Genomic DNA, 16,366 nt, shown 5'->3' with positions numbered 1-16,366 from the left:
TAGCGACCATCCAATTAAATGTGATTAGACGACATCAACACCTCTCTTTCAGGTGATGTTGCCAGTTAATTCGATCTTTGAAATAATATGAACTTTAAATTATTACCAGTAGTAGGAAAATTTAGGCATTAAATAAAACGATCATTTTAATAGTAAATAAAAACAACTTCTTAGGCGGTAAATGAAAATAACCGCCCAGCCCAATTCCTCTCTTGCAACTAAGTTCTCGGCAACATCGAAAATGCTTGTCCGAAATCCTTTCGTTGCCGCAGGTTCGATAGCCAACTATACAAAACCAACATTTCGGCACTAATTTATATCATCTTCAGGGCCAACAACTTTTAGTTTGACGGAAACTTCGAAGGTTCTTGCAAGAAACTCATAAAGTTTAAATGTTATAGACAAAACAAATCACTTACACAGATACGAGGCTTACTGAAAATTAAATTTTTGGTCTATTGTTTACTTCGAATTTAATGAATTTTGATCAAATAAGATTGAAAACAGTTAACGATTCACAAAATGTTGGCTTACATTATGCAGAGTATACGGTTTAAAATGATGTATATTGAGATGTTGGAAATCGCTTAAGATACAAGGTGAAAAGGTTGCACAATGAAGTGGCTATAGTCAATCTGTAATTTACTTCTTTGAACTCAGAATAGCAACGGACAGCAGGAAAAAAAAACAAAAAAGTGCGTTTTATAAAATCCTTTATATCTTGTTTATAAAAAAATGCAATTTGTATAATGAAATTTTCAGTTATTTATTTAATTATAGTAAATATAGGTATACCTAAACTGACAATTTCAATATATGAAAATAATTCATTTGTTGTGACTAAAAAATGAGCAAGAATTTGAAATTGAAATTAAAAAATAATCTAGACAACAAGTACAACGTACAACGAACACTGCAAACAAATAAGAAAACGCTATGTAAAAAAAGCAATCGGTGTTATGTCAGGGGATCTCGCAGGCCATCTTACTGGTCGTAGATTGCTTAACTACTTGTTGAGAAATTCGTTATTTAAAAATTTTGTGATAATACGTTCAATATATGGCGATTCATATTTATGGTTTGTTTTTTTAACAAGACGGTGCTCTTGCTAAAAAGTTACCATAAGTACTTCCACTATGTTAGCTATAAGAGGTTCAAATATCTCTGGGAATTTAAGTTCTTATTATATAAAAGACCCAATCATGTAGGTACCCATAATACTTAATCAGACGTTAAATTCGAACCTAACTTGGTGCACCAGTTGACGAACTAGCTGTGGATTAACCACTGACAAAATACTATTCTTTTAACCGCATCGTCATTCTGGAGTCTCTGACAGGTCAGTTGATGATAAAAGAAAGCAATTCTTTATTTGCATCTGGAAGTTAGTTTTTCTTTACCTTAGTAAAACTCCCGTAAGCTACAAGGTTATCTTTCAGACGTCTAAACATAGCTCTACCATGTTGCCATATTTCTAGATATATATTTAGATACATCTGTTCAGCTTTTGCTTCATTACGACGACAGATAATAACACACTGCAATATATCGTATTTTTCATAATTTTAAAAAAGTTATTTATTTTGAAACTCTTAATTACTTACACATACTTGACACTGGTGATAAATTCTACTATGACAGTTCCCTAGGTAATTAAAACAGACTACAAATATCACTATGGGGAATTTCGGGAGAAATAACAAAGCCTGCTACCATAAAATCTTTTTTTAAATTATTCATTTATAATTACCAAACATAAATATGTTATACATGGTTGAAAAGCATTTCTAAAGAGGAATTTGAAAATGCAAGAATTCAATACAGCATCATAAGAAAACTAAAGGTTGACTTTTGCATCATTCAACATTTAGTTGGCTTAGATTATTTCTACATTATTTTCAAATTCACGCTCATTTCTTTCCCCTGCCCTGAAAATTTCGTAATTAATCTAACTTAATTAATACATAAACAAAATACAAAGAATTTTACAAAACACAAATTTTTGTTGTTTTTTCTGTATATACGCTATTCTGAGTTCAAAGAAAGAGGTGATTAATACGATTAATTACGAAAATTTTTTCGAATGGTTTTCAAACTGGATTTTGACTAGCTTGGTCGACTTCTAGGATACCCTGAAATGCGAGGGTCTATTTAATAGTAACTTACTGCATGAAAATTTAAAATAATGTTTGTCAAATGTTTATTACATTATATAACGGTATACCCGCAAGCTGCACTAAAAAAAATTATCTCTCGTTTTAAGATTTATTTATTTTTCAATATTTATTAATTAATTAAGCATTATATTTTAAGCAATTTTAATGGTATTCTTACGTTCCCAAATAAGCCTTTAAAAGTTCATATATGGTACATTATTTTTTTTATTTTTGCTTCTTTAGTTACAGTAGCAATCTTTTAGGACCACCCGAGTACTTCAACCTAGTTAAACACAAATCAACACACCTTAGAGTAAGAATGTATTATTTTGGTTGAATTTTAGTTTCGTGCTTGATCAAAGCAGATTATGGGACATCTGTAAGTAATTCATCTAGATTCATAATTTTAAGTTTAATTAGGATAATTATTTCCGCTCATTTTTTTTAAATGCTAAAGTTCAATATATAAGTTAATATTTTTGTAGAGCCTCGATATAAAAAAACTATTCAAGGACTTAAATAATTATCCTATACCTATCGGTATATTTCCGGTATAACGGGACTAATATTCAATTGTTTTTTTTATAGAAAATATGTGTTTTTAAATTTTCACTTCAAAAAACAAATAAGTAACGCACTAGCGAATGATTTCGTCGTCACTCGGTACAATATTTTTTACATTTATCGAGTTTTTTTTCTAGGTTTACAAAGTTCTTGTACTATAATCCGTCAATTTCTATAGAACAAGTTTAAACTTATTAAATAATATATAAAGAATTAAAAAAATATAATTCATTACCCTTTTAATTAGAAAAGACATAAGAATATTGGACTTTACATTCTGAGTCATACAGCTCTCGAACAACAAAACTATTATGCGTTACTTTTTTTCCAAGGAGCCTTTTTTACATTTACCTTTTACATCACAAGATAATAGTAGTGCCTCAATTCGTTTATTGAAAGTTTTAATCAAAAAAATTTAAAAGCTATAAATAAAAGCAGTGAGTAAATTTCTATAATGGATTGTTGTACTTTACTTAGGATTCCATTAAATTGTGTGCAAGAATCTAAAAAAATATTTGACAAAAAAAATTACTTGCAGATATTCACTACGTTTTAAAAAAATCTATATCCAGCCAACTCTATCGTAATTCCCTAACCTAAAGTAGATCTCGGTGTCTTTGTTCGACAATTTATCTGCCTATAACAGTCACAACGGTTTGAATTTATAGTTTGAAATCCTCCTCAGTTCTTAATCAAAACTGGATTAAGACGTTTTAGGAAGAGTTTTGCGATTTGTGTCTCCGTTTCTTTAAATTAATTTTACCCACGGTTTTTAACAGAAATTAAAATTTGATTAGGATGGAAGGATATCGATTTTTTTTACATACTGGCAGGCCTTCTTTATGCCTTTTTCAAAAATAAAAAAAGAGGAGCAGTTAAATAATATTGTTCTATTTTCGTGGTTGGTAAAACAAAGTTAGATAATATAAAGCAAGTGCATTTGGATCGATAAATAAGCATAAAAATATCATATTTTGCTGTAATGCTTATTTGACTCATAAAATTAATTGTTTCCTATGCAAATTTTAAAGAATCGGAAGTATGTACATATATTTCTAATTCTATTAACTGTTTAGCATTTTACTAATATCTGTCAAAAAAATCCAACTTCATTGAATTTATTAAAACACGAAACCGATTGAATTTAATCAATTTGGAATTTAGCCAATTTAATATTGTCTGAGAGAAAAACCAATTTGGAATTTCAATTTAAAATGGTATTGTTTGTACTTCTAAAAATGTCGAAAATTTATCATATCATCTTGTTATTCGAAGGCAAATTTTATCAAGGATCTTTATAATAAATTTATCTTGTAAATCTGCATCTAATAATGAAATATAAAAAAGTTTTTTTTAGTGTGATGACTTATAAAAGGAAAGCTGTAAAAAAATATAAACAAAAATGTATCCTAAATTATAGAAATATCTTGTTAATTATATTTTTTGTCAACAGGTCGTTCCAAAGCAATTAGCCTCAGGTCAGAACGAGCGATGAGTCGAGGATTCCCGTCATTAGAGCTGGATACGGTCATAGAAGAACGATCTGAGCCGGAGGTGGATCAAACCGTTGTAGAGATGATGACTCCTGAGGGTGATAAGAACCCTATTGAGCAAGAAAGATAGCAGGAACCTAAGCCTGACGTATGTTCTGAAAGGCGAGTTTATATTACTTAAAATATTATGGTAAATTTTCCAGGGAGACTTTAACTATTAAAATATATACTTTTGTGTCTAATAAAAGCTTTCTCTAAATTGAACTTATTTGTGTGTCATCAAATGTGCATGCTTTAAAAAAAATGTGTTCATTTAACTCACTAAAATAAGACTGATTTACTTAAGACATTAAATCATCGGATACAAGATAATATTATACTTTCTTCAGTTCTTTCTCGGTTTTTAAATAACTAAAATTGATAATGAGCTCTCTAAAATGACACATCTGATATAAGAAGAACTTAATGTAGTACTTTAAAATGCCAACGAGAAATTGGATTTTGTAAGTTTGTCCAAAAATACATTAAAATTATAGGTTCCTTAAAATTCAACAAAAGCTGGCTTAACTTTACCTTATTTGCTTAATTTAACGTAACCTGTATGAGACACCCAGATCCGAATGAAATAATGAGATTACACAATTTACTGAAAAAACTGGGCTTTGTACGTTCCGTTCCGAAAAATAATTTTTATCTTAAGAGACTTAAAATTTGCCCATAAATAAAACTTTTATTAATTTTTTTTATATAGCTCTCAAAAGCCCTAAAAATTAAGATCTTAATCCTCTGATTAAACTTAACCAAATTAAGTAAGGGTGGGTGTCCTCGTCGTATTTAGGTAATGTAATTTATCTCGTTCCTTGGAGAGGTATTTCTGAATAAGTGTAAGCGATAATAACCATCGAGTTATAGTTGAGGGAGAAAATATTGATAATACAAAATTTTTCTTTGTTCGACGTTTCATGTTCTTAGTATCATCAGGCACTTATTTTTGCTCATAGATACTTTATTAAATTATTTTTTAATTCAGTTAGTCTGTTTAATTACTATTTCAAGGGTTTATATTAATTTCATTATTTTTAACCCTGGTACTGCTCCCATACTTAGTAAATGTAAAAATATTTTGAGTCTTATTATTAAAACATAAAATAATATACAAGATCTAGGCAAGTGAGTTAATTATTTATTAAATTAGAATTTAAACAAATGTTCTATTTTTTGTTTTATTTTTGCTCTGCAATTGAAATCCAGTAATCAGTTAATCAGTTGACATTATGCTAATGACCGTTCCAAATTATTTTCTTAGAAACTTTTAGAAAATCTATGACTGTATAAAAAATATTTTTAATTCTATAACATAGTTTACCCCATACAGAAGTTTAGTCTGGAGGTATTTCAAAGATCAATATTTTGGTATTCTATGCCAAGAATGTGTATTTATTTTAATAATATAGAGTTTTCGTAGGATAACTCTGGAGTAATGACCTTAGGACTTTAAAAAATTCATTCACAATATATCTATACCAATTTCCCACCTAATGAATGTTTCTCTTGAATGTATGAAGTTCCCTTCTAATTTAAAAAAATCTATTGTAATATCAGTTTTGAAAAAAAAGTGATAAAGAGCTCTTATCAAATTACAGGCTTGCAATCATCTTTCTAAAAAAATTTTGGAAAAGGAAAGTATAACAGACTGGCTAGTTTCTGTCCATTGACACTGCTATACAGGATTTTATTGAACGAGTGTGGAATACTTTAAAGCGGGAATTTTGTGGAATGAACCTCTTTAAGGCATTTGACAGCCTAAATCATATGTATTATTAAAAAAATGCAATGGTATAAGAGACAAGGCGTATAAATCTTAATTAAAAGGCAAGACTCAAGTTGTTAAAATTAAAAACATTCCAAAAGAAGTTTTCTCAGGGATGCAAATTTCCGAACAAAGTATTCCCCCAAGTGTTATTTGGCACTCAGAGTCTAGTACTAACTACCTTCCTATTTCATAAAAGTACCATTTTAAATATTTCGAAAACTGGTTCACCTGTAGGATGAGCATACATTTTTAAAAAACTAATTGTATTTTTTTTCAAGACAAATAAAAATGATATGCCTAATAGCATTACAGTGTAAAATTGCCATATTCTTGCTAGCAATAGCTGTAAACTATTAGGCATATTTTGTGATGAAAACTTAAATTTTGAAAATCATATCCTTTATTTACAAAACAGGCTTAATAATAAAAAATTGATACTAACGACTTGCATATTTTACTCACACCTAAAATACGGATTTATATTTTGGAGAAGTCCCTCAAATCTAAAAACAATTTTTAAAAATTAAAAATTGCTTAAGGATAATAACAAAAATGTATCCACTGTGTAGCTGCAGAGGTATTTTTAAATCAAATAATTTTCTTGCTTTACCTGTCATATCAATTCGAAAGAAATTTATTCATAAAACGAAATTGTCAAATATTTAACACATTTCTAAGCCATGACCATAGTACTCGGGGTCTAAGTATCTTGTACAATATTCCTATGCATCGTCTTACAATGGCAAAAAATTGCCTTTATTCTTGTATTAAAATTATGCAACCATTTGTCAAGGAAATTGAAGGGAATTACCAACTTCCAAGAGTTTAAAAAGAGCTTCTACAAATTCTTATGACAGCTAGAACCTTAAAGCATGGAAGATTTTTACACTAACTTAAGGTAGAAAGTGTGAAATTTCGTAATTTATTATTATAGATTTAAGCTAATCATAGCCATACATATACATTTTCTTCTAGACCTGTTCTAGTTGCAATATGTTATCTATGTATCTTATCTATTCCTGAGATATTCTAACTATCCAGTTGTAGTTTTTTTATCGCTTGTTAAGGTGTGAATTGACACATTCGATGCACAAAAACACCTTTGGATTTTTTTGTGGGGCTATGCGAAAGATCGTGTCTACGCCAATAACCCTCAAACTCTTCAACAACCTTAAGCCAACATTCGTGAAGTTCTAGCCGAGATATCACCTGAAATGTGCCAAAAAGTGATTGAAATTTTTTTTTTAGGATTGAAGTTTGTCAGAGGTCCCGCGGTGGACATTTAAATGATATTGTGTTTCACATATAAGGGAATGATTCAGTCTTTAAAACAAAATAAAAATTTCGTCTCCATCTGAATATCTTGTGTGTTTTATTTAACTTTACTTTCCCAAGCATAAAATGGATAACCCTGTAGTACTGCAACCCTCATTGATTCGATTCTTTTTTTATTTAAATATTAAAGTTAAAAAAATGGTTCCTAAATCTGTCTCTTTAACTCTTTATCATATCGGTTTTTGATTTGCATGTTCCACTGGCTCAGGGAAAAGTCTCCAACCGACTCTAGCTAGCTAAAAATTTATGGAAGAGGGCAATATGCCATTATATAAATTTAAATAGAAATCTTGAACTTATTACAATAATATAGGTCGGTTAAACTTAACGCAAAATTTTCTTAAAAATATATGTAAGTATTTACCCAATGGAATATTGAATATTGTTTTCGAAGTTCGGAATTTTCTGAGTAAGCAACTTGATTATTTTTAGAACTTTACCTATATTCTAGAAAAACAAAATCATTTTGTTTTTGTTGATGGTACGGATCTTATAGACGTGCATACTTTTCATTAAACTAGGTTTACAAAGTATTTACTGAAATTTGATATTTTTCGATATATTTTTATAAGAATTTGCTTTACTATTTTTAAGGACTATAGTCTTACAGATTACATATTGAAAACTGAATTTCACTAACCTATCTATTACGACATGAGCTTTGGCTTTTTTATACATTGGTGGTAGATTAAATAGTAGAAACAAAAATGAAACACACAAAAATTAAAGCTTTGATATTAAATTTTTCATATTTTTGTAATGCTTAAGAAGCAATTTTAGAGCCTTGCGTAAAAATGTACATACCCAGCTATTGTCTTCCATGTAAGCCCAATAAATCGCAGATATAAATTTTGTTAAATTATTTAATGTATATTAATGAAATTAAGGTAACTTGACATCACCGTAAGCAATTTAAAGTTGACAGTCAGCTTAGAAAAGGGAGATAATAAAAATTTGCACCAGGTTGTTGTTTCTGATCTGCTGCAAAGAAAGGATGCGTCTTTTATTTACTGCGAATCACGTTTCTTAATATTTTTTTTACGATGAAATAAATAAATACCCAAATAATAAATACTGACATTTGATTTCTATAAAATTGCGGTAAACATTTGTATATGGCTAATAATATTTGATTTTTCGGTAAATATTTATACTAATAATGTTTTACTATATTTCAGATCACCACTGTGGAGTGCATTAACCCACGCCCATTCGTTTACTATAGAAGTGGACGTTAGCTGACAGGCGGACACGGATCAGTTTCAAGCTGATCCGGTTATTCCACAGATCGTTCCGTTACCGTTTATTAAAGGACATTAAAATATTATTCACTTATGATTTTTTTAATTAACAAATACATATAGTTTACAGTAAATATCCTTTTTCCACTTTAGTCGATTACAATATAAGGTGATGGTCCTCCCAATTCCAAAATTAAAACGATCGATTGTAGACAAAATAGATTTGTCAAAAATTTTAATCTTTTGCTTAAATAGAAGAAGAACTTAAGAGTAAATTATTTTGAATTTATTAGATTCTGCATAAGAATATAAAAAACGTTGATTTTGCTTTGACAAAACTTTAGTTGTAAAATTTAGAAGCCGCCACTTGAGATACTTTACGTAAAAACGAAATAACTTTAATTAATCAAATAAATGAGCTTCGCGGTGTTCACTTTGTAATTAAAAAATCTTTTTTCTCGAACGTGTTAAAATTTAAAAAAATATATCTGTTAAGGAATAATTTGAGCAAGGATATTTGAGATATAAAGGAGTTAAATAAATACTCAAAGTCCTTTATTTCTTCAATTGTAACCGCTTTGCCATACTATCTTAAAAAGTCCGTTCTAATATATTTCCTTAATTCATAGCCTAAGCTACCCAAGACTTTTGCCTAGAGAGAAGTTGCCTATAAGTAGTAATCATTGAGGTCATCTTAGGGCAGTGGCGCAATTTAAAAAAAAATGCCTTCCCTAATTTAAATTTTAGTGTGTGTGAGCGTTTTTTTATATGTAGTTAAAAATCGGAGAGTGTTAAATCAAGGGTTGGAAAGAATTTTTTCTCAAAGTCGAAGAACAAGATTTAACGCAAACAGTAAAGCAAGCATCCCTATACGTTGCTGATTACTTCTTGGAGATCTCTTCAAATTTTTGGAAAATATGGAGCTTAAAACACCAAGAATACGTTTGATGTCAAATGAATAGACGGTATCTTGATTAACTAAAAATGAATTAAAACTCAAATAAATGCTGAAACTGCTGTTCGCCAACCTTCATAAGTAACACAGGATATCTTCGTTGTTCAGGAAATCGTTGTCGAAAATTTGTGGTTTCACTTTGTCACATGCATCAATGATTCATGTTTGCAGAACTTCCAACGAGTACTGCTTTTTATGTATACCGACAAAAAATCCAGAGTACTTAAGTCTGGTGGCCGAGGAAGCCACTTAATTGCACCCCTTTCAGCATCCTGGAAAAGTGTGATTTAAATTATTGCGCACATTTAATAAATAACGCAAAGGGACTCCGTTTTGTTGGAAATCAGTTCTTATTCATTGAAGACAGGGTTGTTCTCTATGATATTTTTTAAGTCCAAATGCATACACCTATTAAATTTTCAGAAAAAACCTTCTGGAGGTGTTGGGTATGTGTTTTTCTATTCGTTATAAATAGAAATTTTGTCGCAATATGTAGCCACTTATTGTACTCAGGGGATCATTTAACCCTCATTCCCATTTGAAAAAAATTGGGAGATGACTCACGCACTTGGAGGGTTCAGGATTTTGCTGTTTTTTGCTTCCAAATTTACTCCGCTCCGTATTATTTCTTTGCTTTTCTTATCACAGTTAATATCTTAGTGTATCTATTTTGTATTTTGTAACGCGTTTGACTTGTGTAAACCATGGCTTCTGAAAAATTCCAACAATACAACTTTTGTCAAAGTATAAAATTCTAATCCAATATGAGAAAACTGATTATATCACGAAAATATGATTTAGTCTGTAAGCAAGTGTTCTGGGGTGTTATTGGGGAGAAATATTACTTAGGGTTAACTTTTATTACATTCTTGTACTACTTTCAAGATATATTAATGATCTTACAACCCTAGAATCAAATGCAAACTTCACACTTTCTATCCATGACAGAGGGATTCTCTTAAGGATTTCATGTTGGCACAGTCCACCCTCAAAGACTTATTTTACAGATGGTTATGGTAAATAAATTCTTACCTAATAAAACAAAGACACCCAGGGTTGTTTTTTCTATCAAGGATACTCTGGCTAATAATGATAGTAGTGGAGTACAGTCGAACTCTATAAACCTCAATGCGATTAACATATTGACTAACTTAGTAGAAAAATATCCAAACATCTATATCTAGTTAGGAATCTGATATCACATGAGATTTTGCAAACGGCAACTTACTAACCAGTTTTTCACTCACCATCATACGCAATTTAGGTCTGGGGCATTTGGTAGGGACGCCAAGGTTTGCAACAGTAGGGTAAGAGAAATTTTGCAAAACTTGGATACATTGCATTTATGACTCTAAGAGTTTTGACTGTACTTTCCTTGAATATTATTGATAATCTTATCTTCGTCAAGCAGAGTGGGAAGTACTTTGGACCCACAGAGACATTCATCTTGATAGCAGGCATAAGATTGATCTTGTTCTAGCTTACTGAGAACTGAAGAGGTGTCAAACTTTATAAAAGACGAGCAGAACCTCAAATTTGATAATTATTTTTAATGGTTTAATATAACATTTTATATTTAAATTTAAAATATGAATGTTGTTTTATGAACTTACTATCTTACTAGATCTTTTCGCTGTAATACTTGCAAATGATAAAAAATAAAAATAAGCAAATTATGTATAAGTTTTCATAAAACTGTATTTTTTTAACAAGATATGAGTAAACTCTCTAAGAGACATGGACTCTAACATCTTTCTATATAGTGTTTATATCAAACATTTCATATTGTAACGAAAAATAGTTGTTGATTGCATTAAGATATCTTAATGTACCCAATTGTAACTCACCACAATATCATCTACAAACCACACTTCTCTTTAAAGTCCCAAGGAAAATCCGATATTTTGATTTGTAGATGTTGCACATAATTTTCGCCATTTGATCAAGAAGTTTAAATGATAGAACGAATTGTAATAGGATCTGTAAGACTTTTAAATATTAATTTTGAGGCAACTCATAATCGGTCAGTAATGGTTTACTTTAGTCGCATTAAGATTATTTTCAATATAGACATTCATAATGCAATTTATGTTTCTGTTTTCAGATTATTCGGCAGAAATTTTATCGGGACTTTAAAATTATAGAGTAAATGATTTTTTTTCACTTGCAACCAATTATTTGTTGGTTACATTCTTTTTTCGTGTCTGTAACTGCAGAGAGTAGTGCAAACACCACTGAACTTAGGCCTTAGTAAGCCCATTGTGCGCCATGACTCTCTGATTTTTGTTGTATTAAATAATATTTTTTTAGATAAAATATAATAAGGAATAAGCAATATTGATCAAAACAAGTCTTATATTTTTAATCACACAAGTATTGCAGGTGGAGTATCTTTAAATTTAATTGCATTAAAAATTAGATCAAACTTTTCAACCATTTTTACAATAGAAGTATATAAAAATGGTAATTTTTAAAAACCACAACATGCTCGTATAAGATTATTCATATAACCCAAAATTCTCTGAAATACCCAGAAAATATTTATACATCCTCTATCCAACGAAGCATGCTAACAAATTTTACAATTATTGGGTATTATGGCATTGCATATTCGATCGATTTAGTTCCGAATGTATTACCTTTTATCAATGAGTCAAAAAAATTTAATTTAATTTAAGAACACTTGTTAGTTTTAATTAATGGAACCATAGTTTATCACATTTTTGATCTTAATATATTCATTAATTGAATAAGTTACTGTATTAACCTTAAATTATTAAATCAATGATTTTCTGTACATATTGTACTATAATTCTGTTTAAACTTTATTTATAAGATTAGGGGCACCAACTAATTCTTATCAAGTTAAAAATCTCCACAAGAAGGGCTTTCAAAAATGTGTATAGTTCATCTTTTATAGCTTTAATGCGATTAACTCGCATACCGGGTGGGCTACGAATAACTTATTGTAAGGCAAAACTGCCAGAAATTTTTTCATTACCGAACATTCCGTATCGTATTTAAAATGGAATTTATTGCATTAATTAAGGTATTGTGAGATACCGCATTTTAGATTTTAAAATATTTTTATATTGTTTTTAAGTCAAAAGTTGGTCTCCTGGAAGTTATGCCTTGCGATACGTTTTCGGTAGGCCACACTTTATATTATTGCAAATAATTATTTCGATGTAGGAAATATTTTATAATTTTGTTAGTAATCAGATTTATTGTTAAATAGGTTTCCAAAAAGCTTTTCTAATAAAAAGTCTGGCTTGAATTATAGAAGATAAGTGATATTTTTAAGATTTTTTTCTACCATTTTTTGGGTTTGCAAGCATAAAAGTATAGTATGTAAGACTCCTTTTAGTAAAAACATGTCCACTTACAATAAGATTTATTGTTATTTTAGAATATTCGACCAAATTTAGAGTGTAAAGCAGCAATAACACCTTGTAAGATACCTTTAAAAAAAACGCTTTAATAAATAATTTGAATATCAAAAAAAAATAAAAATTGTCAAAAATAAATTAATTTTAAATGTGAATAGTTAGATAATTTTTTTGCAAAAATAATTTTCTTGATGTTGTTTAAATGGTGTAATATGGATAATTTAGAAAATAAAATTTATTAATTAATGCCAATTGTTTTTGTACTTAAAGCCCAATCCTAACTACGCTCCATCTCAAAAAGTAGCCCTCAAAAACGGTTAATTTGGTGTTTTTGTTGTCACTTCTATTGAGCTTGTCAGAATCTTAGATCAACGATTTGTTCTTAGATTCGTTCGAGTTAATAATTAGTTGCAACGGTTAGCAAGCAGCTTTAAATTTTATTCTTTTTTATTTGCCCTTCAATTTTGTTCGGAAATTATTAAAATGCTGAGATAAAATTAGAAAAGGAACACAATGAACAAGATTTTAAAAAGTTAAACCTACTTAAGACATTTTGTAATGCCGATATTGTTTGATCTGGACTAGATTATGAGATTGAAAGAGAGGCCTTAGCACTGAATATTGAGATCTCTATCAAAAAAGCAAAAACAACCACCTGAATCAATTATGCAAAGGAATAAGGAACACAAAAACAAACTTAAGAGATGTTTAAGATAATGAAGCGGATAAATTGTTCCTTCGCACCAAACTATAATGCCATCAAAGATGAGAAAGGGGTCCTACTCACAGCTAAACAATAGATAAATTGAATAGATGGAGGTAAACTGCGAAAATCTGATGACGGAGGAGGATGCGGAGGAATCACCAACACAAGTGAAACACAGTTTTGAAAAAGAAACTTACATACTTAGAAGTGAACTTCAAATAGGAATAAGAAGACGAAGGCCATAAAGCCACTGGTACAAATAATATACCCATTAAAATTATTTGGGCTCTAGGTGACATCGGAAAGGATATAATGCACCAGCTCTCTCACTGGACAAGATCAAGATATATTCCACTTCAAAAAAAAGGAGCAAGGGACTTATGCAGCTACTACTGTACAATATAACTAAATAACATATTATAGTAAAATCATCTTATAAAAAATACTAGTAAGGATAAAACCACTTCTACTACCTGAAATTCCAGAAGACAAGCAGGTTTAGTCCCAGGGCGCGGCACTAGATACTGTATTATACTGTATTATACTAGAATAAATATTGAACATTAGACAGATCACAGAAAAATTTTGAGAATTTAATATCACGACATGCATGTGCTTTATCGATTATATCAAAGCCTTTGATCTGGTAAATTGGAGGAAATTGTGGCAAATTCATATATACAGCGAATGGATTATGCGAAAGGCCACTGATAGATGGAATAGCGGTATCACTATTGGCGGAAGGAAGATTTTCAATCTGAGATATGCAGATGACACAACAAGTTTCGCTTAGTCTGAAGAGAAGCTACTAGATACAATAGAAAACATAACATAGAGGTAGATCTCAAAACAAACAGAACAAGGACAAGGTTCATGGCAATAGATAGAGGCAACAACCAAAACCAACTAACGGAAATAAATAATATAAATTTTCCTTTATGCGGGGGAGTGTTGGACTCTGGAAACTGACAAAAAGAGCATAAATGTTTCGATGGAGACGTAGGCTCAGAATTCCTTGGCCAGCTCGCAGAACAAATATGTCAATATTAGAACAATTGAATATTAAGAAAATACTATGAACCTAAGTAACAACCCGAGCAAATAATAGGCTATTTTGACGAGACTGGTAAAAATGGAGAGACATTGGCAAGACAAATTCATGATATTACTTACAATACCTGTGGCAGAGTAGCGACTAAGAAGAAGACGCCGATGTGGCACGGTCCGCTCCGATTCGCCCTATGCGTTTTCCTTTCATTTCTCTTTTCTTTTGATATGGATGACAAACCTTTATTGTCAACTATCGCATAAGGACTGTATATAGTCGCTTCGCAATGGAACGACGCTTCTGCGCGACTTGCGACTAAATGTTTGCATGGCAAGTCTCACCAGCACACAGTTTGTCAAGGATATTTTCTATACATAGTTCTCATGACGTCGAAAAATTCACGGCAGGAAGGTTAAACAAAGTCTTAAGGGAGAAGAGGTTAACCGGTAGAACTGAAGGCCCACAGCCCAGAAATGGGCTTCCTATTCCTGATATCTACATGGTCAGACCAGGATAGTTTAGAATCCAATGTGATACCTAGAAAATGTCTCAGAGTATTTCAGCAGAGAGATTCCCATTGATACAATGAGTGCTTTTTATAGACAGATGAGTAAATATGATTAGAGTATTGCTATTTTTCTGTGACAGGTCCACCCTGGATCCGTTTAGCTCCTTCTTTTTCCTTTTCTTCTTATTTTTGCTTTCCCTTAGTGTAATTCCTTATTTTACTTTTGCGACTTAATCTAATCTTTTTTGATTTTGCGAAGTAATCTAATATTACTAAGTAAATACCTATAGACACTATTAAATAAAAGTTTAGTATATAGATAAATTTAGATACTAATATTAGTACACAAAGTAAATTCAGTGGATAAGGTGATTGTCATTGTACTGTTTGCTTTGAGGTGAATACTACTAAATTTGAATGGAACTAAAAGAATAAGCAAAAAAATATTACAAAAGTTCTTGTAAATTAAATTACAGTATTTTTTTTTTATTAAAACTACTTTGGTAAAAGTAATTTATTAGTTATTTATTGTTTAAAGAAAAGTACATATGTAACCATAAATTTAAATGAAGCACACTATACTTTCTAGAATATTGGCAAGATTATAGGAAAAAGATCTTTTATAAAGTTCCATTCTGTGGCGCAGAATGATAAACGCGCTCATACAAGGTAATGTAAAATTAAACCGTGCTTACATGATAGCAAATATGAAATGAAGCTGTTCAAATAAACGATTCACATTTACTTGCTTGTACAGTGCCAGTTTTAGAAGTCGGCAACGACTGCAGCACTAGTAGTTTGTTGTATATTGTAATTAGTAATTGAGAGTAAAATGATTAATCGTTGGATGTTGACTAATAGTTAGCATTCCAACATTAATTTTTAGATCAGCCAATGTTTTAATTTTCTAGAATTTGCTTCAGAGCAAGTAGGAGATGATTTAATAGCATTTATTCCTAAATATTCATTTTTGACAACTTCACAAATTCTAAGTTTTATAGGAAATAAATAGTAGCTGGGTATCATTACAGTAAAAATGATATTAGGAGCTTTTCATGCACCTAGCATATTACGCAGTATAAGTCTACATAGTGGTCTACATAAATTTTATATTTTATTATATCACATGGATGATTAATCTTTTTACTCTGATAAAAA

At 30.2% G+C, this 16,366-nt stretch overlaps 1 protein-coding gene across 2 annotated transcripts in view; it reads left to right on the top strand.

The window, feature by feature from the left end:
• The window catches only part of LOC126733848 (uncharacterized), a 72,052-nt gene extending 62,280 nt beyond the window's left edge, over nt 1-9,772 (top strand). Inside the window, exons 5-6 of one of the 2 annotated variants that reach the window (XM_050437272.1) lie at nt 4,174-4,375; nt 8,540-9,772. In XM_050437272.1, the coding sequence (XP_050293229.1) occupies nt 4,174-4,343 (170 nt within the window). In that variant the 3' untranslated portion in view covers nt 4,344-4,375; nt 8,540-9,772. The remainder of the gene's footprint in view (nt 1-4,173; nt 4,376-8,539) is intronic. The other variant, XM_050437273.1, reaches the window with a different exon arrangement.
• Nucleotides 9,773-16,366: the final 6,594 nt, after the last annotated feature.

The sequence above is a fragment of the Anthonomus grandis genome, chromosome 3 (assembly GCF_022605725.1).
Source record: "Anthonomus grandis grandis chromosome 3, icAntGran1.3, whole genome shotgun sequence".
Taxonomy (NCBI): Eukaryota; Metazoa; Arthropoda; class Insecta; order Coleoptera; family Curculionidae; genus Anthonomus; species Anthonomus grandis.
The sequence above is the reverse complement of the archived record's forward strand: the minus strand, read 5'-3'. Positions and strand labels throughout refer to the sequence as shown.